Consider the following 27,136-nt stretch of genomic DNA (forward strand, 5'->3'; position numbering starts at 1 on the left):
GACCTTAGAAGACACAGGATTAAAAAGAAGAAACCAGAAATAAGTTGGAAATCTCATTGACTTTTAAATATTTAGCACAGAAACAGGTTTTTGAACTAAATTAGTAAGAAATACTCTTTTCACCCAATTCCATGGAAAATCATGAACAGTTAGAAAGACTGAAAGACCATATGTACCACTCTGATGCTCATAAGTAAGTACCCATAAACCTGAGAGGCAGATGTATTCTCCTGCTAGTTAGCAATGCATTGAAGTTGTTATCCTACTTCTGAACAAAATAAAAAATGATAACCTTTATGCCTAAAACAAGAACGCTGTTACAGACTTTAAAGATCTCACATTGGAGCCTAGTACTGTACTGCATCAGGTTACTTAAACTTTCTAGAGCAGGAAATTTCACATCTGTTCCTCTTCTATGCATTTATTTTTGGCTAGCTTGAGTACTCTTGCATGTCTGATCTGCCCTGACTTCCATTTTAGGACTGAATTCCTTTTTAGGACTTCAGCACCCCCAAACTTTAAAGAACACTTTGCATCTTTTCATCTTTTCTGATCTATGCCTCATTAGCTACAAATCTAAATCACAGCTACGTTGTAAGTGAAATTTTTTTTAAAGTTTTTTTTTTTTTTCCCTGAAATGTAAATTTTACATAGGAAATATAATTGATTATCATTTCTGAGGTTAGGGATGAATTTTTCAGATAGATCTGAAGCCTCTGAGATAAATTTGCAAATTCCCACTTTGAAATTATAACTTTAATACTGGCTTCACATGATTTTCATCTGTAAGAGAAGCATTAATATTTGTTTCCAGTAAGTTATCAGTGTTTAACAAAACCAGTTTAGAAGTCTAATGTCAACAGAATCAAGTAGTCTAGTTACTTTAACTACCAATAGTTATGGCCATCTGGGTTGGGTAATTAGTACTGCAAAAACAATGCTTCAATGTGGAGGTTTTGTGTACTACATACACATGTAGGCTTATCTGAAAATAAATAAATAAATAAATTTTAAAAAAATGTCAGGGATAAAATTAGGGAAATTTGAGAAGAAATGGTGGCCAAATTAATATTTTAGAATGCATCATGAGAGCTTGCCCAGTATTGGGAAGGCCTAAACTGAGAAGTTATTTAACTGTAAAATCTAGACAACATACAACTCAGACAATGAACACTCCCCTTTAATACATCATCTGGTAAACAGCTGTACTGAAAGGTTCATATCTCCTATGTTGTTTGAGGTCTGCTCTTGCAAAAGACAGTCTGAAAAATACAGTATGTTGTCTTAAATGATTTTTATTCCCTCTTTCCCTGGAGACAGGTCATGAGAGATTTATAAAAGGCTATGAAAAAATGATGCTGAACTGACAATAACTGTCATGAAAGGGAGTGCCTTCAAAGTCCAGTAAATGAGACAAATATAAGTCTAATGTACAGGCTTTTCTTCAGAGCACATCTTTAGCATTAGTCAAAACAAAACAAAAAAAAATCCAAGTAATTCATTAATTTCACACAAATAAATGAAGCAAATTTTAAAAAGCATATTTACTATCTAATAGTGTATTTAGAGACTAAATGTTATCAAATATTAAGAATACCACATTTTATCGAAACTGACTCATTTCTGCAAAAACCATCTTTATTGTAGGATTACAAATCTGAAGAAAGAATACTTGACTCTACTGTCCTTCCAGTTGAATAGGGACTAGATCATGTCATCTTAGAGAATCTTAATTTGTTCCACCCTTTCCTTATTACTTGGAGTGACATATAGAATTTCAGCTTCCTCTCTGGTGCTGCACTTTTCCACATACTTGTGTGCAAGAGGTAGTCATGGTGATTTCTTTCACTCCTCTATAGCTAAGTCCTAGTCTGGGATACTTACGTATCCCACATATAGATCACAAAATGCTTCTTTATGTGGTTGCAGTAAATTACACTTCCACCGTTCTACTTTTATATGATTGCAACAATAGCTAACAGTGCTGTTTTGGATACAGTTTGGGTAAGGTTTTAAGAAACAGCAATCCAAACCTTGAGGTTTGGTCACATAACCCTGATTCCAAGTGACAACTGAATGGCAGTCTGAGAGACAAAATTTTAGCTACAGCTTATTTAGACCTGGATCTCTGTGTTAATTTTAATACATGTTGTTAAAATGTGGGACCATATCTGAGATCGGATTCATTTCAAACCTTCTAGCTACCATGGAAGTTTTAAGCAAGGAAGTAAGAAGACCAAATTGTGCTGTCAGTTACATTCAGTAAATGTGCGGACATTCAAGATGTAAAGGATTTGGATTTGAATATGGTTTTATCACTTACAGCTTCTCAAAAACTACCTCATCTTTTTAGAGAACAGATGCTCAGCGCTGCTGATACATGGCTGAAACATATGGCTGTGGATCTTCAAGTTAGGAAAGATATAAATAAAATACACATGACTTGAAATAATATCATACAACACTACAGACATATCTGTCTTACCAAAAGCCCAAATTAAGATGGCTAAATATTCATTAAGAAAATGAGAATATTACAATATTGTTGTGAAACAGGGAAAGAAAGGAGATAGTTCAGTATTAGGTGGAATTTCATATAAACCTTGTCTGCCTGCAACTGTCTGATTTTTAAAAGGCCTCAAAAAATGTAAAATCTTGGATAGCAGTACATGTTTCTTAAGAACTGTCAGCAGGAACACACACACACACAAAAAAAAAAAAAGTTTGTCCCATAAAAGTGTTTGTGAATTGCTTCATCAAAATAGTAATTTAGCCCATAAACAAGAAGTGAAAAATTATCTTTTTAGATCCCAATGTATACTAAAAAATAAAGTAAAAGCTATGATTTCTTTACTAAGGTAGATGTTAATGCAAACAGGCTCTTAGTTGAATAATGTACTCGTATGTCATGGTCAATTCAAATTCTTTTTATTAGAAGTAGCTGTGCAGCTGGCTATATCATCTGTTGATTAAGCTAACAGGGAAACTCTGCAAGTTTCCTTCAGCATCTTAGCATACAAAATAAAAAATCTATGCCACTACATTTTTTTTTTTTCAAATCATAGAATCATATTATGGGGTTGAGGTTTTTTAGTTTTTTTTTTTTTTTTTTTTTTTTTAAAAAAAAAAAGGAATCGATGAAGATATCTGCCAAGAAATCAGCATAACTATGTTCCATACAGTTAAGAACTAACATATACCTTTCCTTGAAAGAATCTGTAATGACCTCAATGTATTTTTTGCACTACAAAAAAAAAAAAATAGCATTGTATTACTTTCTATTTTTGTAGTTAGATATAAGTAAAACATACAATTAATTATTTCAGGGCATAAAGATCTTGAAAAACTGACTGCTGTTTTCTTTTTGTCCTTGTATGCTTCAGTTCAATTTGATTTGGAGGAAGGGAGGAAGTCTCTGCTCTGATTTTCAGTGCAACCAAGATGGGAAATAAAGAGCATACTGTTCTTGGAAAACAAGCTCGATGTAACTGCATCAGCAACTATAAGCAATCAGAAGGCAACAGAATATTGGTTATAGTTAGGTGGAAATTCTTGCTTGCCATAAAATGAGAGGCAGTGTCACATCAATCTACTGCTTTTGTTATTGTGTTATACCAACAAAAACTCACTTTAATGATATCCTAAATACACCACAGCACACGCATTTATTGCTAAGAAAGAATATTTATTACTCCACAAATATGACTGCTGTCTCATATGTCTCACATTTACAGACAGGAGTCAAATGGTCCACATACTTTTTTCACTGTAGAAAGGAAGCCATACATCTTTCCATATTCATGAAAAGATAGATTAGAAATTTATAATGTTTATATTCTCTCAGCTATTATGAACAGTAATGAAATATAACTAAATTTATACTAATACAATTAAGAATAACAATATTTACTAAAAATATAAATAATACAACAAAGCAGTACAGCAAAAGTATCATCTTATAACAAAAATAAATAAACATCTTTCGAGGGGAAGGAAAGGATACAAGATTAGAAAGCCACATTCCTTCCCTTGAAGGCTAACTTAATCAAACAGTTTATCTTTTTCTTCCATCTTTGATTTTCCCTTGATTGTCCTTTGAATGTGAATCAGTGTTAAACAGAATATAACTCTCCATTTCCTAATGCATATTGAGTTTCATGATCTAAAAAAAACCATGAAGATTCATGAGTTAGTTTTACATACTCTAAATGACTTCTCAGGACTCCTTCTGTTACCTAGCCATAATGGATACTTAGGTGACTTGTTCTAGGCCACAGTTTGCTTGACTTAATTTTAAATTTCAATCCATTAATCAGAGTCTTCAAGAAAGTACTGTCAATATTCTGTTAAAAAATGTCTAACATATGTAATATTGTACTGCATTTCCTAGTATACTAGCAGCTTTCTTTGCCCAGGGTACATTTTACAAATGTAGAAGCCAATTCTAAAATGCAATGTGATGAGGTAAGTCCCTGTGGCAGATATGATATTCAAAATTAACCATGTGGTGCTTGTGAAGATACATGCTCAAGAAGACTGCAGATTGCATCCAGATTTATATCCTTTTTTGATTAGGATTCAATGAATCTTACATCAACACTATTTCAGTAATGGCCAACATTAACAGAATGGGTCACAGGAAATTCTTAAATCCCAGTTTCCAAGAGATGAAAAAAGGTTTTGAAAACCAGAATTCCCTGTGGAGTGGAAATTATATTTTGATCAGAAAGACATAGAGCAAATTTAAAGATTTTAAATTTTGTTGCTCTGTTTTGGGCCTACAACATGCTGATTCTACATTACTTTACTAAGTACATTACTCATTAAAGAACCAGCAGAACTATTTCAGTTGGTCTCCTTGGCCTACTTCTCATGAAGTCCAAAGACATGTCAGCACTTAAAGAACCTACCTAATCTAAAGCTCACTGGAGCAAGATGGTACAGTTTTCAGGGTCCTCTCTAACATACCTGAAGCATTCATCTTTGTTCAAATCCTCATGAACCAGAGCAAGCTAAGCAGAAAAAAAATATGAAAGTATACAGAAGCCAAAGATGTGTATTTATTCTTGTCTACATGAACTTCTACGATGAGAGTGCTTGTGTGAAGTTCTTACCTTCACTATAAATGATACATTTAAATAAATAACAAAAAATGTTCTTATAATTCAATATACAGTAGAAGTTGAGACAGATCAACCTTAGTCTAAGTGTTATCGATATGGAATAGAAATGCAAGCAGGGGAAAATAAGATCAGATCCTTAGACATTGTATGTTGGTGAAGCTGCAGTTATTATCCTACAAGTAACATAGGTTTTTGAAAATTCAACCCAAAACACACATAAAAATCTGTCTGTAGAAGTTTTTTCAACAACAATTTAAGATGATCCTATGTTTAAACGGCTATTATTTTTTATTCCTTTTTGCATCACAGTATATAAGCATCCATTACCAGTAAAAACAAAAAATAAACCCTACTGTTTTCATTGGCTTTTCTAATTTTTTAATACAATCACTTTTCAGAGCAATTCATAAACTCACTATGTCAAACTTCTCACTTCAGATCAAAGTCAAAACACAACAGCTACAAAAAGTTTCATAAAATAATCGTGTCTGAAACAACTTTAAAAGCCAACTCCCTTCTGACTCAACTGCACTGTTCAGATGTAATTTTAAGTTTACATGAGAAAGAGGAGACAAATTTTGTCTCTCCTGTGAGGTGATGGATTACTTTCTAAGCCATGCTCAGAAACATACTTGAAGAAAACATTAATTTACAGAGAAATCTAAATCTGATTTTTTTATTCTCATCTTTTTTTCTTCTTCAGCCATGAGAGTGCTTGTGTAGGTTTCTTAAGGTCCATTAGTAAGTCATATTTAAAAAAAAATAAATGCATCAATAGCACAGAGTTCTTAAAGTGCAATGAAAAAGCCCTGCAACTTAGTGCTACCTGTAAGAGGTATCTACCAGTATCCCACTACATTCCTGTCACAAGACTCCTGTCAGCATGTGCAAACTGAAAGACTCGCTTATTGTAAAACTTTGGAGTAAAATTGGTATGCAGCTTAACAGTCATGGGGTGAAATCATTATTTTTGAAAAGAATGACGTCCTTATTACAGGGATGGAGACAAAAGGGTGAGAACTCAAGTACACACTTCAGTGTGTAATATTTTACTGGGGCATTTAAACTTTTGCATACTATTTAATTGTATTTTATTTACAGTGATAGTATTGCACGATTCCTGGGTATAGCTTGTAACTGCAGTGAGAGGGATTTTTCTACTACTCATTTATATGGAAAAAAATGCTGCTGTTAAAAAATTAGGTTAGGAATATTTTATGAGAGTAAGGAACTGCTGATTTAAAAAAAAAAAAAAATTGTGTCTTCTCTCTCTGGCTTGCGGTATTGTACATTTACCTATATACTCATCAGACAGAACTGAATTGCCAATAGCGACAGATTTTCTGCTGCTGATGGGTGGCCTATATATTGTGAAGATGAAGGAAGCTCAGGATCTGACTGCAGTAGGATCACCAAAGTGGATGGCATGGGCCAAATAGGAAAAAAAAAAAAAAAAAAAAAAAAAAAAAAGTCCCTTGCACTTGCCACAATTGGGAACTACTGGGAACTACCTTTTATGTATGTGGCTGGGGGCAGCATTTGGCAAAATAACCTTGGATCCAAGATAAAATGTCATATACATTCCATATGTTGAAGATATTAATCAGGGGAATGTTTCATCTCTGAGGGAGAGAGATCTGGTATCAATGTTTTAGCAGATTGCCAGGACAAACTCCTCTCTTAATCAACAGGTGTTTTGGAACATGAGGGTCTATATATAGCTGAATATTTGCATAAAATGAGGAATTATCGCCATCATTTAGACTAAACACAGCAATATGAGTGTTAGACCTTTTCAAAGTTTTCTTCACCAGCTTTTCCCTTCCCCTCTAGCAGCAATGTCAATAATGAAGATGAGTTTTGAGTATAGCAATGAACTCTATTACCAATTATGAATTTTATAGAAGTTATACTGAAATCATACTGCATTCGCAAATATAGTAATGCTTTGGAGCAAAATGTTGAAGCCTGTTGTTATTACTTACTACATATGAAAACAGAAGTAATGCTAGTTTAGTTTAACAGCTTCCATAAGAACATACTCACTTTTGATATTTTAGTTTAAATTTGCTTTTTAGAAAATTAGTAAGAAAATCTCCTACTATTTAGGGAACAGGAAAATAAGTTGAAACTCTGATGAGACCACAGCACATTCTGACATCTAGTATCACTTCACAAGACAAAACAAAATAAAAAACCCCACACCTTGCAAAGAGATATTGTATGAAGTTCTTAGTCTTTATTTACAAAATATGAATATCAAGCATGCTGCCTGCTGAGTAGCTTTTAACTCTTTAAGTAAGCATCATGATACAAACATTTGAAAAGCTATTTCATTTTAGGGAGAAGGACAGCAAGAAAAAGGGTCAGATCCACGTAAATCTTATCAGCATGTATTTTAGCAAAAGGAGGAGAGTATGTAAATATACATACAGCAAAGGATTTTACTAACACAAAGACACATCTTCAAAGAAATTTAAACATTAATTTTTGAAGGAATAGATTTTTCTGTGATCTATTTGCTTAAATCTTTGCTAGTAAAGTAGAAGAAAAAATCTTCCCTCATTTCATTGAATTCCTCCCCAGACATCCCTTTTCTGGCCATTTCGATCTTTCTGTTCCAAGATAACTTCAAATGGGAGAGAGGAACAGAAGGAAAGTCTGTTTAATTATCACTCTACACACGTTGCCGTCTTTACCCACACAGAGGAATGCAGGAAGAGGCTCTCACATCCTCCAACACCCGCTCTCAGTTGGCTCAGTCATTTGTGAAATGTTTGCCAGTCTCTCTACTAGCTACTCTGAACAAACATAGCTGCATGCTGGGCGAGCATTCAATATGAATGGGGCAAAAGAACATGTAGAATAATTTCCAGCACTTTCCTCAGGAAAGCATATTATTTTAGCTGTTTTCATTTGAAAACAGCAAGAGATCCTTCCTCCCAAAAAATATTCCTGTTGCATGAATTTCATTAGCATAGCTAGATAGCTCCGACTGGATACCAAATGGTATGATTTACATTCCCGTATATACTTTCTGCCATATGTCCAGGAGTTGGATGTATCCTCTATATATTATAGTCCTGGCTGATTCATCTACAGCCAAGCATTCAGAAATGTGTGCTTATGGCAAAGAGTAAGGGTTTCCATGTCAGTCAGTTTTATTTGTAAAGATGAAGAAAATGACTGGCTTAAAAATGTCAGAATCAACTGAAGTTCCCCTTTGATTTCTCATTTATACAGGATAATAAAAATACATCACATATTACAGAGAAATAAGTGATAACTCCACCAAAATTGTGGTTTTTCTCTGTAGAAATAAAAACAAAGCTGTAACTATTTTCCATACATTTAATATTTAAATTGATTTTGTTAAAAAAAATCATAAAAAAGAATATACAGTATTTATCCCTCTGCAACGTATTGATTTTGATGACTTCCCATCATAAAAATATTTCCATAGGCTACAAATACCTGAAATCTTTCTTTGAGAAAGTACAGACTTGCAAAACATATCCTAAATTGACCAGTGGCATAGACCATAAAGTAAAATAATGCTTAGACTGTCTACTGTGTTCAGCATCTGGTAAGTTAACATGTTTAGTGCTTTAGCTTTGACAGCACCAAAGAAGGTATTTCTGAGAAAAGAGAGATACAAAAGATGAATCGTAAGTTTTTGCAAATCGATATCATATTAAAAGTGAGATTTAAGAACTATCGAAAGAAGCAGCTTTGCGTTCAGTATCTAACATTACCAGAAAAGTGAAATTCCCATGAAGCAGTGCTCTATCACCATGGCAACCTTGCAAGGTAACACAAAAGAGTTCATCTTTATGCAATGCAGTTTTATAAAATCTATCATCCCAAATGTGACAGTATGTGCTATCTTTTGGGTCTGCTGTGACACCACAATGCATAGGAGTTATTAAATATAACCAATGCCTCATTTATTACCAGTCAAAGAAGTTACCTTTTAAATGCAAATGTTTAAAATTAAAATGAAGGGTTTAATCAGTAAAACTTCCCAACCTTAAATTACCATAGGGAAAGCAACAATATCAGCTTTCCCCACATTGTATTTTAAATGCATTTTTAATATATTAATCTTAAGATCAGTGCTAATTTTTGACAACTATGACATGACCTTTAGAAGTAAAACTAATAAAAGCAGTATGACCATTGCCTTTTGAAATAAACCCCTATAATCTAAAAGCATAAAAGCTATACTAATAATTGATTACAAACGGAATTACAGTGCAACCTAGAGAGCATGTCTTTAATAATTCTCAAGACTCCCTTTTTTCCACATAAATGTAATTTATTAAACTTAAAACATGTTTGAGAGCAAGGTTACCAGGCAAACTGCCTCAAGTGCTCCAGATTAATTTCATTCATGTTATTTTCTACCGAATGTCTAATTGTGAATGACTCTTCCTATTGATCTCTTGCTTGCATCAATAACTTTTTTTCCATCTCTATGAACCACACATGGAGAAAAAAAAAACAAAAAAAACCTGTAATAGATTTTTTGTACAGAGGCTGATGTCTCTTTTTTTTTCCTCAAATGTCATTTCTTATTTTGAAAAAGCATACAAAACAAAATGTCCAGGAATGAAATGAAACTATGCAAATTCCAACAAATCACAAACTTTCAAAATACTATGTTGAGGTTCTTATTTTCCTAATACCTTTTTTTTTTTTTCTCCTTTCAATTTGTTTAAGTCTAGACAAAGGTATTTTAAATGATTTAGACGACCTTTAGGATTTCAGAACATGCACAATACTGGCTTAGTGAATGTAAGCAAAGTCCACAAGTAACCTCATGAAACTGCACCATAAAAAGAACATTTTTTTATATATTTTTTTTTTTCTCCTCATATCGGGGTATAAGTGTAACTCAGGCATGGATTCAATAATAGAATTATACAACCTGATGTGGCTTGATTTCAAAGTTTTTTTCCTAGGTCAGTATGACTATTAGGCATGTATCTTGAGCAAATGTTTTTGTAATGTCAGCAATAGAATTTACATTCTTCAGAAATAACCTGTTCAAATAGAACTGAGGTTTTGATAATAAGTAGACTATGAAAGGTACAGGTGTACTTTCATAATAAATATAGCATATGATCTTAATAAGGACAGAAAGTCAAAATTATCTGCAGATCCATCTCCTCATCTAAGCACTTTTGAATTCCAAGTGACTTCATTAGGCAGAAAACAAACGAACAAACAAACACACAACAACAAACCCAACAACCAGAGAGGAATGCGTTGTAAGCAAAAGATAGCAATTTTCCAGCTTTGCTGTACCCTTTCAAAGGATTTTGATGACCAAAAAAATAATAATAAAAAATAATAACAATTTAAAAAAAGTACTGTTGTAGCCAGTTTCCTGACACTTATTCCAGAAGACATATAGGCTTCCTGGCACCACTTTACATTACAGTACAACAGAGAAAGGCCTCTCTGAAGAAGCACTTCTTCACATGAATCTCTGGATGCAGTAACGGGACATTCATCTTCACATAATTTGTCATAAGTACCTTTGAGGTGACTCTAAATTCAACTAGCGTTGAATTATCTCTTGATAGAGTTCATGAAACAGTACAATGTTCCATAAAATATACCTGTTAGCTGTCTTGCTCTTAGATTCACCCCTGCTTGCCTTCTAATTGTTCACATAAACACGGGGTTTTGTAAATATGTAGCTAAGATCTCAGTGTTAAAAGTCTCAATCAGCATTGAAAAAAAAAAATCACACACAAATTAAAGAACAATACAAAAAGTCTGTAAACTACAACTGCAGCTTTCCCTCCTTTCATAGAAAATATCTTGAAAGCCTTATTACTGCTCACATGTGCCTAATGCCACTGCTAACATTTCATGTTGAAGCAGATGTGAATTGTGAACCAAGATCCACCCACATTTATCAAAGTTTTGCTGTTCCTTCTCCATAGAAAATCTAAATGGGAAAGATGAAAACATCAAATATAGTAACTTGGCTTTGGGTTGCAAGACCTAAAACTCATTTCATTATTCCCATATTATAATATTAAACTGCTCAGACATCTTATAAATAACATATTTCTTCTTCTTGAAATCATCTCTTTAAAGAATAATTTATTTATTTTTTTTAAAAGGATACAAGTTATTCGGATGAAAAGTCATAGTTAAAGCTTTTTAGTTTATAGCAACCAAAACTGGAACATTGAAAACTTGCTTAGCACACCTATGTTTTTCCTTGCATCATACACCAGAGCCCTTCTTGGTTGACTGCAACTGCTTTCAGGAAAAGAATAATAGATAACCAGAACCAAGAGTCAGCTAACTCTGAGCAACTTCATCTTAACAAGAACATATTCCCAGCTCTAAAAGCAATTTCATCTCTGTATTGTCAATATTAAAGCCGTATTTTAAGTAATATAATATTGTATCTTTATCTGCATTCTGATTTGAATAGAGTAATTAACAATAACTTAGTGTCTTTGATTAAGAAATAATTTATATAACTTGCTGAACTTAATAATTCCACAAAATCATCTACTTTCTCTAATGTAAATTTGTGACCTACTGTGTTTTTGTCACTAGGGCAGTTTGTGTATGCTTTTGCAAATACTGTAACTGCTAAACAGCAATTTTCTTGTTATATACTTCACATATGAAAAAATAAAGAGAAAATTTATAATATACGTGGTTTTTAAACCCATATAATCCATAACATTAAAAATAATAACAGTGAACAACAAACCTCATTCTAATTAATAGGAGTTTTGCCATGGACTTCAGTAAGGCTAGGATATTGCTTTAGAGTATTTAACCAATAAATAAGATTACAGACAGATTATTCATTTAAAGTAGAGTTAAGCCTACTCCATAAAGCTCAGAAATAAAATTTCAGTATATTTAATGTTCTGATATATCTGTTGTGTACATTTTGAAGTGTTCAGGATGCAAATATACCGAGGTCGTAGTCTGAGACTTTCTTTTCTGTAAATAAAGGTTGCTATGTGTCACTTATAAAAAAAGTAATCTGACTGTAAATATAAATTTATTCATTTCAAAAAGGAACTTATTTCCTGAAATAATTCCACTAAAAAGGCATTTATGTAAACAAAAAATTAGTGACTGAGTTTTATACTATTCAATTTCCACTTCATTACATAGATAATGATAAATCAATTTATAACAAACATTTAAAAACTACACATTTTTTAGATTACCCCACAGCTTAATGTATTCTTTCATGACATAACGTACCAGAGCCCAAAGTCTTACAGTCTTAGCCCTAAGCTAAAAATATTCCTTTAGCAGCTATTGGCTATTTCAAGGCTTATATTGAAGGACATATATTTTCATATCTCAGCAGTGGAGAAGAGCAATGCATGATAAAACAAGGTCATGGCAAAGCAATACTGCAAATGAAAAAAAGATATATATATATATTAAATCAATGCTAATATTATCTATATTGATGACCCTTTTCATTACCATCACTCTGAACACAAAACAGATTTCTACCATATGAGCTTGCCAATAATATTTGTGGACTGGAAGAAGGAGAGCAGGTGCTTTTTTTTTCTTACTTTTTTACAAGTAATTCAGTGTTAAACACAGCACTCACAGTTTACCACATGAGCAGATTAGTAGCTGACATAATATCTGGTTTCATGGCACAAGATTGGCTTTTATACAATTATATCCAATCCTTTTATAATAAACAATACCACAACCATCCCTGATCTCCTCCCTTATAAATTTAGAGCAAACAGTTGTTATTCCCAAGAGATGGCATACAAAAAAAAAAAAATCCTGGTGCAAGGGTACTGAGTTTCATGTATTGGCGTCCCAGCAGCAGCTCTACCAAAACTTCATCACAGAGGTAGCAACAACACTCTTCCGGAACTTCTGCCAGTTGAAAATGTCTGCTTAGAAGAAAGATGCTTCTCGAAATTACTGGTCTACCTTTGATAGCCTCTTTCAACTCTTGACCACAATGGACTTACTGCTTGACATATCTTTGCCTGCACTTCTACCAGAGTAAAAAGACATAAAATAATGAAAACAATACTGGCTTTTCTTCTGTCTCTATTTCAATATATAACAGCTAATGAATTATAACCACTTATTGACCATCAGCTCACAGCAGTGTGTGCTTTTTTCTTTAAGACCACTGAAAACTAGATGACATAAATAGTTTAATAATAAGAGGTGGAATTACAGTATTAAATATATATATATTAGCTGCCATTTGATAATATAATCCATATGCAAATCATCAGTAGATTTTTAAGACATTTTCCCCCAATCCTCTTTACTAACAGGATTTTCTTCAGGAAAGTATCATTAAGTCATTACAAGCTGATCTGTAATTCTAGCAGCTCACCTTTCTCCACTTGCAGAAGGCTACATTTGACAGCTAAAGCAAAACCTCAAATTTTTGTTTACAATATGATATGCCAGACTAAATGCACTGCATAGCACCTTATTCAGCAAACTTCAATTTTCACACTTTTATTGGTTTTATAATAGCAGACGAGTCCTGAACTTCTGAGTACTGGAAGGGAAGTAATTTTACACCCCACATAATCTTGGCTGATCCAAACCTTAAATCTTTTCTGAATGTGTCTCAGTCACAATAAAAGATTGAGTATGCAAGATTATACAGTCACTCTGGTGGTTCTGCTGTCTGTGGTGGGTCAACCTGGCAGTGACTCTGCTCAAGGCTTCACGCTACTGCCCAGTGTTATTCCCAGATTTGGTTTTAGCCATGATGTAAATATTTCACATATTGCTGTTATCTTCATTGTTTTAGGAATTCTTTCCAGACTCTCAGCAGATGAGTAACAAGAGGTCAGAGCCCTAATAAAGACCTTCTCCACTATTTATATACTAATCAAATCATAATATATATCACATTTAAATGTGTTTCTAAAATTCAGGTTAATAGTCCATAACTAAGTGCCATTAAAATTATAGGCGCATTTTTAAGCTACTTTGAAATAAAATGTTTTAACAGATTTGAATTCAAAGAGAACAAACAAAAGCTAACAAAGCACACTCAGGACTATGGCCACAGCCGTACCTTCTTAGCATTTTTGTGTTCAATGCCAAAATTTAGATCTTTGCATATTCACAACCTAGGTTGTAATAACCACAGTTTAGACCTTTGCTCATCAACTTCTTCACAGATACAGGAATTTCCAGCACTAACATTCTCCCAGCACACAAAGGCACTTAGTATTTTCACACGTATTGTAGAACAACCCTGCATGCTAAGCCAAGCATTGTAAATTCTCGCTGGTACAGTCTCTTTAGTAGTTCTTAGATCTCTACTAGTATTGCAATGCTTAGGTCCACCTTGTAAAGCCTTTACTACTAAAGGATTTTTTTTTCTTTAAAATTAATGGTAAGAAAGTCTGGCTGCCTTTGGATGTATAATTCAATTTGAAGAATTTAAAAAATGTTACTGAAAATCACCCCTATTTGCCAAAAGGCTGACAAGCTATTTGCACAAAACCATTGAAAGAATTCTGGGAGATGTCAATAATGAATAGGATAACTGTTCTCCAGCTTGATAACTAAAGAGAGCTTGCTGATAAATTTTAAACACATTCAGTATGCTGTATTGTGTTCTAGAGTCACTTTAGCCATCACTCCTGGATTTATACAAAAAGTAGTTCTGAAATAGTACTACTTCTGTTTCAGATCAGTAGACATTTTAATGCCTGTAAGTAACATTTGTACATTTATATACCAATTCCTCATAAAGTTTTTAGACGTAAAATATCAAGAGTTGTTTTTGTTTGTTTGTTTGTTTGTTTGTTTGGCATTATCCATGTTTGGATATAAAAATTCAATGCCTTTATTTAGGGGGAATATAAATGCTTGGACATTAAATTAAAACACATTATTTTATGGCATAACATATCCTCTACCCATTCCCTTTTTCTTCTACATTCTATTCTTTTCCACCATTATGAAAATATTGAGATTTGAAGCATTTGTGCCCCTCAAGGTCTTTATGCTTTTAATACTGTGGTTTAGGTATAGACATATAGACGTAACCAGATACCTAACCCCACATGTTAGACTTAGGTACCTTCATACTTTTAGAAAGCTATCTGAATACGTATCTAATGATTATGTTTTGGAGAGTCAGATTTTATTTTGACTATTTTCCTTTATTTAAGGTTAAGCTATACAAAACCTCATGAAATTTTTGGTGGAAATGGACAGAAGCTCTGTTTAAAGGAAGGAAGTCAAAAACAGTTTAACCTCATCCCTTTCTAGCTTGTAGAGTCAGACATAGCAAATTTTTTCTCTTCTCTTAGGACTTTTTATGCTTTTTATCTCTTTTACTACTACTGTCAACTCCTGGATGGCATGAGTACACTCTGCTACTTAATCTTGCCCATGGACCTAATCTTGTTAGGCCAATACTATAGGCCTCTGCTTAAGACTTGGATGTCTTGGATTTTTGTCTTCATTAGCCTTTCTGTCTAGATGTAGACCTACTTCAAAATATCCTTCTTCTCAACTGGTCTGAAAGCATGCATGATAAAGTATAGACGGTTCTGTTTAATTCATTATATTTGAAAAGATTCTTTGCTGATATACCGGTGATGATGCTATCAAGCTTATATATTTAGTATTAGTTTCAGAAATATTTCAGAGTTAAAATGGAGCAATGAGGGGAAGAGGATGGCTGAAGGAACCCCCTTCCACTCCCCCAAAAGTATTGTTATGAAATTAATATAAATAGTTTTGTTATCAAGTCAGTTATGAATTGAAGATATAAAAGCATTGGAGTTGAAATGTCTTGACAAAAATAAAGCATTGTTAAACTCTGATCATATATCAAAAGTGACCAATATGCATAAGCAGTGTTCTTCTTTTAAAAGATTAAATGAAGAAGTAGGTAGCTTGCACTAGGCAGATCTTCCATGTCTCTCCAGCAGTTTTCGTTACGTTCCGAACCCAAGCAAGGATACTGGGATACTGAAGGATTGCCAGGTCCAGGTTTTGCACTTCTAAATTGTGGTCCACTCCCATACTGACAGCTCTTCCCAGTTCCCTTTCTGTTACTTCTGAACTTTTCATCCTTTAACAAAGTGGATGGATGGTTGGTTTTATTAAAGACTTGTCAGTCCTAACAGAAAATAAAAGATAACTTGGGAAGAAAAAAAAAATAAAAGAAAAAAAATGAAAAAGAAGAAGAACTACGGGTTTTTAAAGCTTTTGGTGCAGCTACCCCACATTTCTCTTATTTGTGGGAAGGCAGTAGGAGAAAATAATGGAATAATACAACTTTTAGGTGTGTATTTCTGTAGCTCTTCATGGCATCACTGAGACTTTACAGACACAAGCAGTTTTCAAATCTGTCTAGAAACATATTTTGTTTCTAACATATTTATTTTCTAACATATTTATATCGGGCTACTAAATTTCCCTGTATAATTTTGCACTTAATTTCTTAGCTTTTCAGGGGAAAGTTTTTGTCAAGTAACCCAGGAAGTGCTCCCCTTACTACCTTGTGCCAAACTTCTCTGTCCTCTCACAGCACAAGCATCTTGCATCACGCCACATGCATTTAATCAGCAAAGTACTTCAGAAAAGAAAGACACGTTGTCATACAACAATGAAATACCCTGTCCTTCAGGAAACAGGAATGAGAAATTCATCAAGCTTTAGTGAAGTTTGTCAGCTTTACTCACCCTTCTCATATTCCCTGAGGTTTTTACTTAGGATAAGGAAAAAACAAAAAAAGACTTCCTTTCAGTCCATACTCACACTGTTGTCTTGATCATAGAATAACTAAATAGTTTCAGTGAATGATAATTAAGTGCCCCTGTAATCCAATTAATGTTTTGTTTGTCTCCACACAGGCAGTGGTTTTGTTCTTAGACCATAGAAACCCCGATCATTACTCACTTTGGAAAAAAAGAAAAAAAAAAAAGAAAAAAAAAAGAAAGAAAAATAAAAAAGAAACACAAAACAAGGCAAAAGGAAAAACAGCCCAAACATAACCATAAAGAAAACTAAAATGCAGAATAGAAATGCTAATCTAGGTATGGATACACAATGTAATTTACCCTGCAATATGGTTCAAAGTTTTCTCTTCTTTCTTTTCTGTGTTACTACTGATAAAAATTCTCTTCCAAAACCACGTTCATTGGCACTACCATGTATCTGTATTTCTTCTGAATGCCTATTTACAGACAAAACCCCTTCAATAAGCTCAAATAAGTACTCCAAGGGGCTCCACTCAGAGCTCCTAAAAATAAAGGAATCTTGCTTTTGAATCAAAGTCACAGAGATTCTAGTGTACAGGAAAATTTTTTTTTCAGCATGAACAACATGACTAGCCATGGCCATAGTCCTGACCACTCTTCACTGATAAACAAACACCTGCTGAACGTCAGTAGATGCAATAAGAGCAAAACAGTCATTGAAAACCGTACTTCAAAGTGTAAAGTTTATGCTTCAACTGCGAGTTAGGTTTCTCTCTGTCCCTCAGCACAATGGCAGATGTTCTGCAACCATGAATATATCAGGGCTTAGAAGAGGGATTCATCCATTCTCCTGCTAAAGAGAGACTCTGAGAAAACAGAGGCAACAAAAGATAAACCTATATATATATATCTCATATATTGCAAATATGAAGGAAAACACGTTGATTTTTTTTCTTCCCATGCATTCATTTATATGAAGGTGAATATTACTAGCCAATGTAAATAATAAAATGATCTAATTGTAGCTGCTAGAAGGTTTTTGTTTGTTTGTATTTGCTGCCAATTTCTGTATCTCAGCTTTCAAAAATATGATAGCGTCCCTGTAGTGACATTTCAATATGCCCGATTCTGAAACAATTCTACTAAACTAATTATCTGAAAATAACAGATGCTGCAAGTTGGGAAAGATGACATTGAACCCAAGTAGAAAGCTGCTCACAGAGCATCCGAAGTTGGCACACTCGCCGTGCAGCAGCCCAGTAGGAACTATGGACATATATTTGAAATCTGTCATCTGGGTGGCACTGGTACAGTTTGAACACATTCCATAGATGTGAAAAAATTGTGTTCAGGATTTTTTAAGAGAGCAGACTGAGTGTCCTGTTTCCCACTTGCTTATGGCTTTTCCCAAAGAGAAAGTGTACTGATGGATAAGTTCCAGCTTCATTAGGAGGGCCAGAGGTGGATTAAAAGATGAAGATAGATGTGGTGAAGAGAAGGCCTCCTATTTACTACACACAGAGCTGCTTCCATATTATATATTGAATAATTAGAGAATAAAATAAAAAACTTGTAGCAGATAGGGTTTGTTTTGTTTTGTTTTTGTCCAAGTGATAAAGCTACTGTATTCTTCCCAGTGGCACACACTCAGCTGTCTGTCAATATATTTCACCCATTATATTAATAAATTGTTAATCAATAACAGGATGTTAAAAACCCAATGTCCGCTGACCTACAAGGTGTGAAACTGGACATTAGTAATGATGTGTATCTTGGCAATCAGCATTCCTCCTTCTTTCTGATGGTTGACATGTATTATCAGGGAAAAGTTTTGACTAGAAATATTCTAACTTTACTGAATTAAATAAACCCTGCTTTTTTCATGTGTTCATGGAGAAACTGCAAACTCCCATTTGTCTTCTTTAATTTTAGCAAATAGCTGGATCTTTTCCTGGCTACAGTAAAGCTGAAGATTAATGAAGTATTTGAAGTCTTCATGAATAAAGATCATTCTGATGTAGAATAATAAGTCCTTCACTAAAACAGCCTATAATTCCATCCTCTCCTTTTGTGTGAGCATACTGCAACTAACAAGACTATTTAACTCACAGTGAATATACAATTGAATTGTGAGGTTCAAAGAGAAACTAAATATTAGAAGACTGGGTTCAGTCTTTAAATTAAATCCCTGTGTCCTAAGAAGCTGCTATGTTTCTTCTGCCTAACTCATAGCATTCTTAAGGACTGCTTTAGCCTCTGTTTTGTTTTTTTTTTTTTTTAATTTTATGGATTAGATCACAATTTCTGTTCCTCGTTTAATTTGTCAGCTTTGCATAGGCATTTTTCCCTTTATCATAGAACAAAATAAACAGCTCCAGTTTTGCTGCACTGATGTGGGCACACAAATAATTGACAGAAATGTTTCGCCCAGCTTTAGCTGGCATAGCAAGCACTGTGTAACACGGTAACTTCATTTCTGGAAGACCGCCATACACTATTTAAATGTGTTATGTGACTCTGTGTAAAATGAAAATGTTGAATGACGTAATTTTCTTGAAATTTAGATTACACGTAGCATTCAATATAAGTTACTGAAAAGAGCAAAATGTTGATTACACCAAAATGTTGAATTTATTTGTGGAAGAGCTAGACAGAACTTTGAGAAAGATCAATGACTTTTGATGCATACTTTCATTCATGTTGGAGGTTCCTCTATGAATGTTTCAGCTTTCATTTTAGGTTCCGACTTAAGAGAATGCTTTGCATGTTTGTTCCAGTTAGTCCATAAGGAATGTTACGGCTTGATTTGGTGTTTTGGGGTACTCGGTGATGCATAATTTCATCTATGTAAGAAATATGATAAAATTATTCCTAGTAAAATAAAACTGAGTCTGCTGGTTTTGAAGTCTGACAATTTTCTTACATTACCACAGTAATTTCTCCATTATATGTGATTCATAGGCTTCAAGGCCAGAAGGGTTGTTTTTGATTATCTAGTCTTATTTCCTGCATAATACAAATTACAGGCTGTCAACATGAGAGACCTTCTTTTTAAGCAGTTTAGTGACTAAGATCCTAGGAAGTGTATTTTTAGTTTTTCTAAAGCCTGCTCTTCTGACTTTGGTCCCAAGAGTACACCAACTAGGTAGAGAAGTATAGGCACATTCCTGCCTCCCAAGGTGGGTAATTAACATGACCTAGATATGTGTACATTTTTGAGAGTTATATGTACTTATTAAAAGATACAGAGCTTATACAAATATTGTACGTGTTCTGAAAAGAAAAATATTAATTACACTTTTGTATTACTTCCATAACAGCTCAATAAGAACAGAACTTTTGAAAACCTGTTTCTTTAACAGGACTATCCATTTCAGGAACAATGCAACGTACAAGTCTCTCATCTAGTTTAGAACAATGAATAAAAATCAAATGCATGTGTTTTCCTGCAAGAGAAAATAAATGACACATAATAGTGATTTATGGATGCAGACATGGCAGTCATTTTTATTATATATTTTCATTATTGAAAACTTGAGATACTGGCATTTCTGAGAAGTAACGTATAAAGCATAGCAAAACTGAATGGTTTCAGGGCACTTTTATTTATCTGCATTTGCACATATATTCTGAATGCAGACACGTGTGTATGTTGAATGTGTATATGTCATTAAAAATTGTAGAGGAATTTGTCCTTTTAGAATTGGTGTTTTACTCTACGTATTCTGTGCTTCTTAATATTTTCAGTAGGAATAGAGGAATTCTTCACAGTTGTCTAAACAGCTCCTTTCTTTGCTCTGAGGGGATATGTAGCAGTAGACTAACAGTGGGGCTCAGGTGGCTTTACGTTAATGTTCAGAATATAGACTCGCCATAGATCTTTTTCTTAGTCTAATATATGATGTATGGATATACATGAATGTGTATCTCCTATACAGAAAAATATATAGTACAAAAGTCATAAATTATGAGTTTCCAAGATTACCTTTGTTGCTCCAATCCTGCACTTAGATACTTTTATATGTTTTTTATGAGGTCTAAGTTTTCTTCCAGACCTTATACTGTTACAAGAATGGACAGGATCCTTATCTGAATAATTTATTGCAGAGGACTACAGTGCCAAAAGTCACACACACAAAAATCAGTTCATGACTAAAACAGACACAGCTGTGTTTGAAGGTTCATAATGATGTAAGCACCTTCAGGTACCTCCAAAATTTATAGTCTGCACAAGTATTCAGGTGAAATGAGAACATAACTTGTCCAACACCTGTACCACAGTGATCTGGGGATGTTCAGATATGTAGATTAAAATTAAAATAGAGTAAGAATTTTGTGACCTCTCACATCATCCTTGTGGTGATGTAAATATTCACCAGTGTTACAGTTCAACATAATAACTCCTAAATAACTCTACTAGAAAACTATATGACTAGTCAGTAGCCACAGTTAATACTAATAATATCATACATCCATTTAAATTACACATCTTTTCACAGTGAAAACAGCATTGCCAAAAAGGCATTTGGCTCTAAATTTAACTTACACGTTGTTTTGCACAGGTTCAATAGTAAAATCACACGGATAGTCATTTAAGAAAATTGTATCTCATGTGCTTGCAAAATTAGTTTTCAAAGGTGATTTGCCTGTAACTGAGCTTGGTGATTTTCTGAAGATTCCTTAAGGACTTGTGCAAACACTAAGTGTAATACCTCATAAGACCAAGTTCTTAAGCAGAGTCATTAACTGAAAATACCAAAGGACCAGCTCCTCGTATTACTAGAAAAATGTCTGCATTGCCCTTTTGAGAGGGAAAGTGCTTCTCTGGCACCTTTGCGATATAATCCAAGTTCTTCCTAATACAGATATTCAGGGTCATTGAACAGGGAAATCAGGCAAATTATTTCTAATTTTTAATCCTAGAAAGGTGTTGCTATCGAGTGAGAGTGGGCTTATATAATTACCCGTATAGCCTGTCAGAAATCATTCTGCTAGGGTTTCCAGTTCCAATTCAGAAGCACATTAATGGTCAAAGGAGGAAATTTAATCTCCTTCCCTTTGGGTGTATACTCCTTCTGAAAATGGGCTAACAATAGCTTGTGGTATTAAACACAGGCCAAACTTGGTAAGTATGGGTAATTACAGTAAAAATTTACTGGCCTATACTCACTTAATGCTAAATTTTGCTTTCTCAATAGCCTATTCTCTGTCTAAATACATAAAGACAGATGAAAGGGTTTAGACCCAGCAGATTTTATTTCCTCACCATTCCTTTTCTGCCCCAAATCACACCCCACCCCCATCCCCAGTACCAATATAAAGAGCCTAGTCAAGTCAATTCTGTAATGCCAACATCACAGTTATCTGAGGTTGCCTCTCTACAGCTTTAGGAGGTACCAATGAATCAGTCCAGACATTTCCCTTTCTTAGGAATAAAGGTCCACTTTAAGCAGGCAACAAGATGTACTGGAATCTCTAAATCACATTAACAAGTTACAAAAGCAGACTTTAAATGATGTGTGTGTGTGTGTACTCATCATAAAATTAGTGTGGGTATCAACAGCAAACAAATAAATATAGCTGATGTTACTTCCTTCAGTAGAGTAAATGATTCCAATAAAGAGATTTAATTGCTTTCCTTTCCTCCTATGCCTGAAAGAAAAAGATATTTTGATATCAGGTTAGAATGCATGAAAATCATTAAAAGAATGATGAAAGTGCCACTTTGTAGCAAATTCCATGGTCCACTGTCCAGGCTCAATTCCTATGAAAGTTTTCTCCTTTGTGCTCCTGAATTTCCCAGTTCACTGCACAGTTTCAATGTTCTACTGATACTTAATTGCTCTGGGTGGTCCCTGAAGTGAAGTTAGAAAGTTACCTTCAAGCAATTAAGAGTGACAGGGTTATGGAAGGTTTGGAGTATCAGGAAAGACGCATATCAGTGCAAATTATGTTGGTTAATTAAAAGATTTTAAAGGAGACTGGATAATTCAAATTTTCTTTTGTTTCTAAGTAGCTTGGCATACTATTACAGTCATGGAAATATAAAGTACCATAGAGTTAAAAGAGTATGTTAAAAGTTTTATGCACAGCACTGTTACTTCACAGGAACAATTAATTCTGATGAGACTGTTTACATATCTTTTTCAACTATTTTATGGGGAGTCATTCTCAGTGGAAAGATATTGTTATGATGTACATTTAGAGAGAATAGTCCAAATTTTCACTTATATTAGTACAGAACTATGGAATTTTTCTTAAAACTTCTTAATTCTCATTAAATTTAGCTTTTTTAGAGATTGTCATAGTTTTCTACTGAATTTAGTAAGTATAGACGTAAACAAATCAAAGACATTTTTGAAAATTCTTCTCCTTAGGTCTCTGGCCTCTTTCTCCTTAACTAGTGAAACTCCACTGAGTGTGATTCGATCAGATTAAATTCAACTGAGATTTCTACTATAGGTGAGACGTACAATCTCCAATTACTTTTTGGTTTTCACTGAAATAATAGAAATTAGAGTCTGTTTGGCTTAATTTGTTTAGTTGCTATTTGTAGATAGCCAAGGACTGGAGTTTATTCCCTGATTCTGTGTAAACCCGCTAAATTATCTCAGTTCAAATCTAGCAGTGAGCTTTTCGAACAAGTTGCCCTCACCTAGGATGTATTATGATGTGAAGAAGTACAGAGAGTCAAGGAAGTCCTCAGTCCATGTTTTGCTCTATCCAAGAAAAAGCTAGATACGCTTAAGAAGACATGCAACTGAGTTCATGTCAACAGAGCAGCAAGAGAAAACTAATATGCCATGATAGAGCTCGGTGCTGTACCAAGCCTTTTACATGGCTTCTGGAGTCTTGCTGGCTCAGGTCAAGGAAGGCTGGAGGATGCATGACTCTATCCAACTCACTTTGGAACAGCACAGAGAAAAACAGGTGAGGATAGGTTTCTCAACAATCCTATTAAGTTCAGAGAGCACAAGAAGTCAAAACTGTCTAAATTCTTTACAAACAGAGCAAAAATGAAAGTCATCATAACAGGGTGAACTAGTGGTGGTACATATTCAGTTAATGACTGAATTCCACTTAATATGATTTTAGGGGAGGTTACTGGCACAAGGTGCTGTTTGTGTTGCATGAAACAAGCACTACACCATGATCTCTAAAAATTGCTTAGCTATAATATATAATTTTAATACAATTGTTCAAAGATTTATTCATCTTATTATATTTTTTCACTGCCTTATTTTTCTAGTTGTCAACTGCATTATGGGATCGATAATCAATAAAATTCTGCTCTTATATAGCCAGTAGAGTCACTCTGCTTTTACAGATACTGTACGATAATTTGTGCAAATGCAAAACTTCCCTTTTTTGGCAAGGAAGTTGACATAAATATTGACATTATGAGGTCTTTCTTAAGCATGGATATGAAGTATACCAAATACCAACACGTCAAAAGCCTGTAATCTAATACAATAAATTTCAGTTGCAGTATCAATCTTTCAGTTGAAACATTTATTGCTCAGCTAGATATCATTTAATAGCTTGTTATGGACCTGAGTAGCTCACATATGATTTAAAACCACATATAATCTCTAAAGTAACAGAAGAAAATCTAAACACAATGTTTAGTTATAGAATAAGAAATATATAGTCAAAAGTAGGTTATTTGCATAGAAATAAACTATAGGTAAAAATATGTATAAGCTTAAGTGAATTGCAATAGAAAAAGGAAGCAATGCACATCACTTTATATTTTTATATAACTGACATTTAGTAACTGAATTATAAAACCCTTTCATTGTTCATCAAAAGAAAATGTAAAGGAAGAGAAGAACAGAACATTTTGGGGAAAAAATAAAGAAATTGAGCATTTTACATTAGTTGCCACGTAATCTTAGTTATATTGCTATTCATCACAAAATCTGGGAGGTACTAAACTTTAGATGAGGTAAGACCTATATGTGGAAATGACAGTTTTATCAGACCACCTACAGTAGCTGGAGAAGGCAGACAAAATTTATTTTGGCAAAACATTTGTTTGGGCACAAATTCGAGGTTTTCTTTGAATTCAAACAATTGTTTTAAGTAACATATTCAACCTGTTTAATAAAAAATGTGAACACCATTTATAAGCATTGCCTTACACATGTCTTTCCACCACCCCAGCTGCAACAACTCTACTGCTGAATTTGTAAACAGGTAGGTAATTTCCAGGAAAACAAAACAAAACAAAACAAAAACACCTACATCTGAACAGATACAATGTTTATCAGAAATTAAATGAATGCCACTAAGTTTGTGGCTCTTCCTAGTATTAGGCTCAGCATATATAAGCAGTAACGGGTCAGGTAAAATAGGTTTCATATAGCTCTAGAGTTGTGAGAGAAACTCCTACATGTGTTCCTGGATTTATGTTCTGTTCTGCTTTATGTCACCTGGTTCTGTACATAGATCAAATTATATATTCTTAAGTACTTACAGCTGCCTCAGCACAGTGACATCTTTCCACCTTCATTTCTGCCTTTCTATAAGGGGCAGCGATACCTTTGTTAGTATTGACACTGCTTTAATAAAAACTTTGTCAGGAAATTACCTGGAGTATCTCAAGAGATATTTGCAACTAAATGACAACCAGCAGGTGAATCCACTGAGATGGGACTAGATTTTGTACTGCTTGTCTGCTTGGAAAGGCTGCCTCTCCCCCTCCCCCTCCCTCTCTCCCTCCCCCTCCCTCCCTCTCCCTCTCCCTCTCCCTCTCCCTCTCCCCCTCTCCTCTCCTCTCCTCCCCTCCCCTCCCCTCCTCTCCTTCCTCTATCAACATCAGGACCCTGGCCTGTCACTGTCCTGTCCTTGAGGTACCTCATTCTGAAGTTACATTGATTTAAGAAGTGGGTGGTGCTTCAGCCATTTACACACTTCCTAACAAATTACATAGTAGAGCTTTTTATTTTTTTTATTTTTTTTTTTTGATAATTTTGTGGTATAATCACTCAGAATCCTGTGATCACTTTTGTAACTGACATTAGCTACCTCTTAAGGAACTGAAATTGTAATGAAAGACTGAAACGGATGTGAAAGAATTCAACCTAAAGCTCCCTTATTGTACCTTCTTACCTTTCCAAAACCTTCCTACTATGTTATATCGTCATGTGTTATAAATGTGTGTTATCACAGCTGTTTCAAGGTCACATGCTTCAGTAGTGGATATTAGTGTAGCTACTACAACATAGTCAACAAAATGGGGCCGTTTATCTTTCATTGAGGATATGATGTATATAGGTATTTAGGTATATAACCTGTATACCTATACAGAGGTTATAGGTAAACGGTGTTTATATACATATAAACCCCATCCATCCATTTGAACAAACATACATCATTATATAAACAGAGGAAGTACTGTGATTATCAAAACATACTAAAGTAATCAGTATTTCCATTTCAAAGGGAGAAAATTAGTAAGAAAATACAGTGTGAAAAGAAAAATGTAGAATGATTAGATGACTGGTGACTGGTGTTTAAATTATGTTATATGGCATATCATTAAATGTTAAATGTAACTAGTATATCCAAGGTCATTTTTTATCACTATAATTGTTAATCCTTTTACAATAAAGATAAAAATGTCTAACTATTGCACAATAATTGTAGTGTTTTTTGTTTTCTTTTGTTTTTTGTTTTTGCTAAAATCTGCTTTCGATATTAACCATCATTCATAATGTATTTTCATAGTATTTATGTGCTTTCATTCTTTTATACAAAAAAAAAAAAAAAATTAGTGTTGGACGTATTACATAATGTATTCCATGTATAGAATAAACTAGAAAGAAAAATCAATAATAACAAAAGTGATCGATAATGTTAAGGTTCAGTTAAAGACTATATTTATATGTCTATAAAATGTTATTTTAAGGTAACTCCACCTAAGACGTACCATTATGGAATAAAGTATTCATAATAAGCAATAAGGAAGTCAAAGGTAAAAGGTACAGTTAAGAAAAACACAGCAAAGATCAACCAACAAACAAAACAATTCTATAAGACAAAGAAATCAGCAGACCGTTTTTTATTCTACTTGCTTAAAACTTTTCCTAAACAAGAAGATTTACAGGTCTAGAACACTCATAACCCTTTAAATATTAACCTAGTGATAGTATGCAGTCACTCCAGAGAGTCTGATATTAAGAGGAATGAGACACTAAAGGATTGCAATCACAAGCTTGCATCATATGCACCTTCTACGTTCAGAAACACTAAATCAGCCAAGATGGCAAGGGACCT

At 33.9% G+C, this 27,136-nt stretch overlaps 1 protein-coding gene across 28 annotated transcripts in view; it reads right to left on the minus strand.

The window, feature by feature from the left end:
* Positions 1-27,136, minus strand: part of NRXN1 (neurexin 1) — a 734,224-nt gene that overhangs the window by 621,250 nt on the left and 85,838 nt on the right. Inside the window, exon 6 of one of the 28 annotated variants that reach the window (XM_040551910.1) lies at positions 12,055-12,110. The exons of the other annotated variants lie outside the window; for them this stretch is intronic. Coding sequence (XP_040407844.1) covers positions 12,067-12,110 — 44 coding nt within the window. The 3' untranslated portion in view covers positions 12,055-12,066. Of the gene's footprint in view, positions 1-12,054; positions 12,111-27,136 lie in introns of those variants that run through there. 28 annotated transcript variants of the gene reach the window in all.

Source organism: Cygnus olor, chromosome 3, assembly GCF_009769625.2.
Source record: "Cygnus olor isolate bCygOlo1 chromosome 3, bCygOlo1.pri.v2, whole genome shotgun sequence".
NCBI classification, from domain to species: Eukaryota; Metazoa; Chordata; class Aves; order Anseriformes; family Anatidae; genus Cygnus; species Cygnus olor.